This window comes from Rhododendron vialii, chromosome 4a (assembly GCF_030253575.1).
Source record: "Rhododendron vialii isolate Sample 1 chromosome 4a, ASM3025357v1".
Lineage (NCBI taxonomy): Eukaryota > Viridiplantae > Streptophyta > Magnoliopsida > Ericales > Ericaceae > Rhododendron > Rhododendron vialii.
The window spans coordinates 4,923,700-4,926,516 of record NC_080560.1 but is presented as its reverse complement, the minus strand read 5'-3'; the positions used below and the strand labels follow the sequence as shown (position 1 = coordinate 4,926,516).

The 2,817-nt window shown below is 50.1% G+C and overlaps 1 protein-coding gene across 1 annotated transcript; it reads left to right on the top strand.

Moving 5' to 3' along the window:
• The first annotated feature begins 403 nt into the window (after positions 1 to 403).
• LOC131323483 (9-cis-epoxycarotenoid dioxygenase NCED1, chloroplastic) lies at positions 404 to 2,817 on the top strand. The gene has a single exon (XM_058355300.1). It carries the CDS (start codon positions 535 to 537, stop codon positions 2,308 to 2,310), a length of 1,776 nt encoding a protein of 591 aa, XP_058211283.1. The 5' UTR covers positions 404 to 534; the 3' UTR covers positions 2,311 to 2,817.

Below are 2,817 nucleotides of genomic sequence, written 5' to 3'. Positions count from 1 at the left end.
GCCCCCTCTAAACTATGTTGGAAATCCGAGATTGGACAAATAAATCGAGACAGATGGAGTACCATTTAACTGCCACTCTAAGCGGAGTGGAGGTAAGAAAAGGAAAGAAAGGAGACTAGAGAAAAGTTTAGACACAACGGTCATTTGTTAGGCTTCACCGGCGTGAATGAGATTCACTTTTAACGAGAATATTTACAAATAATCGTTGCATTGAAAATTATTCCGGAAAGGCATCGTGTCAAGGTTTGAAGCAGCCAGGTCCGTCTCCCTCCAATTTTTTTTAATCAAGAGCCCTTTCAGTCCCACTTTCTGTGAATCTAACACGTGGTCATCTTTGAGGTGGGCCTCCACCTCCCAACTTCTCTCTCTATATATACTTCCCTCTCTCTCATCTCTCTCCCCAAAAACTCAAAAAAACACACTCCTCCCCCTCTCTCTCTCTCTCTCTCTCTCTCTCTCAATCACGAACACAACAGAACCAAATTAAGACACACCCAAAACCACCACGGAAAACAACACCAAAAATAGGAAGCCATGGCTGCTGCAACAAGTACGAGTAAATGGGCTGCCACCAAGCCCAAATTGCTCTCTCCTCCGTCAAGAGAATTGGGCTCTTTTTCCACCTCAATCTCTCTCAGAAAGCCCAACATTAATTGCTCTCTCCACAGTTCTCTCCTCCATTTCCCAAAGCAATCTCCAACTTATAAAGCAGACATCCCTCCGCCTCCTCCGTCTTCATCCTCTTTTTCCGACAACGCTTGTGAATGGAATTTCATACAGAAGGCGGCGGCGACAGCGCTAGATGCGGTGGAGAGCGCGCTGTTATCGCGCGAGCGCGAACACCCGCTCCCGAAGACAGCGGACCCCGCGGTCCAGATCGCCGGGAACTTCGCGCCGGTTCCGGAACAGCCCGTGAAGCACAACCTCCCGGTCGCCGGGAGAATCCCCGAGTGCATTTCCGGCGTCTACGTCCGGAACGGTGCCAACCCGTTGCACGACCCCGTCTCCGGGCACCACCTCTTCGACGGCGACGGCATGCTCCACGCCGTCAAGTTCCAAGACGGCGCCGCCTCCTACTCCTGCCGGTTCACCGAGACCCAGAGGCTCGTCCAGGAACGAGTCATGGGTCGCCCCGTCTTCCCCAAATCCATCGGCGAACTCCACGGCCATTCCGGCGTCGCCCGGCTGCTCCTCTTCTACGCCCGAGGGTTGTTCGGGATCGTCGACCACAACCACGGCACTGGGGTGGCAAACGCCGGCGTCGTTTACTTCAACAACAGACTCCTTGCCATGTCCGAAGACGACTTGCCGTACCACGTAAAAATCACACCCAACGGGGACTTGAAAACCGCCGGCCGGTACAATTTCGATGACCAGCTTGATTCCACTATGATTGCTCACCCGAAACTCGACCCAGTTTCGGGTGACCTCTTCGCTTTAAGCTACGACGTGATAAAGAAGCCTTACTTGAAGTACTTTCGGTTTTCGCCAAATGGGGAGAAGTCAGTGGATGTGGAAATACCACTGAATGAGGCGACAATGATGCATGATTTTGCCATAACAGAGAGGTTTGTGGTGATCCCTGATCAGCAGGTGGTTTTCAAGTTGCAAGAAATGATTCGGGGCGGGTCCCCGGTAATGTACGATGAGGAGAAGGTGTCGAGGTTTGGTATTCTGGACAAGTATTCGACCGACGGGTCGGAAATTAAGTGGGTCGAAGCCCCGGGGTGTTTTTGTTTTCATCTCTGGAATGCATGGGAAGAACCCGAGCACGATGAAATTGTCGTGATCGGGTCCTGTATGACCCCGCCAGACTCAATTTTTAACGAGTCTGACGAGGGGTTACAGAGCGTTCTGTCGGAAATCAGGCTTAATTTGAAGACAGGGAAATCGACCCGGAAACCGATTCTGTCGGATTCCGAGCAAGTCAATCTGGAAGCGGGGATGGTGAACCGGAATAGACTCGGTCGGAAGACCCGGTTCGCTTATCTTGCGATCGCCGAGCCGTGGCCGAAAGTCTCGGGATTCGCGAAAGTCGACTTGTCCACTGGAGAAGTGAAAAAGTACATATACGGAGAGGAAAAGTACGGCGGCGAGCCTCTGTTCTTGCCGCGAGACCCGAATTCGGAGATCGAAGACGACGGGTACATTCTGGCCTTCGTCCACGACGAGAAGGCATGGAAATCGGAGCTTCAAATCGTGAACGCCATGACCCTGAAATTGGAGGCTTCGATCAAGCTACCGTCTCGCGTTCCATACGGGTTTCATGGCACATTCATAAACTCAAGCGATCTGGCCAAACAGGCATAAGTCATCGGTTATTTACCACGCTTTCTTATATGGTACGAGTATCGTGCATGTGTAGATCCGTCCATATGAAACAGGCGTTACAAGTAACCGTTGTATCTATCTGGATTTTATTATGGCGGCGGAGATATTACCAGAGGGATGGCTGATTAAAAGGTCCCCGGAATCTCCTGGCCGTTCACAGTTAAACAGCCCCAGTTTTTATGGGCTTGTGATTTTCTGTTTTTGTTTTTTTTACTGGAGAATAATTCCTGTGAGAGTTTTTGAGGGACCCAGCTTGTAGCTTTTGGCCTTGTAGGTAGAATTGGAGCTCAGTTGGTCTCTGCTATTCTCTCACTGCAATAGAAAGTATAGATATATAGGTACAGGAGAATAATGTCATGTACATGTTCTTGTGTCTCTCTCTCTGTGTAAATCACTCTGTTTCGAGTAAATAGTGGCGTTTGCGATGTATACCATCTTCGTGAATATTATTGCTATTGGATGTGGATGAGATCTTTTGTCGCCAAA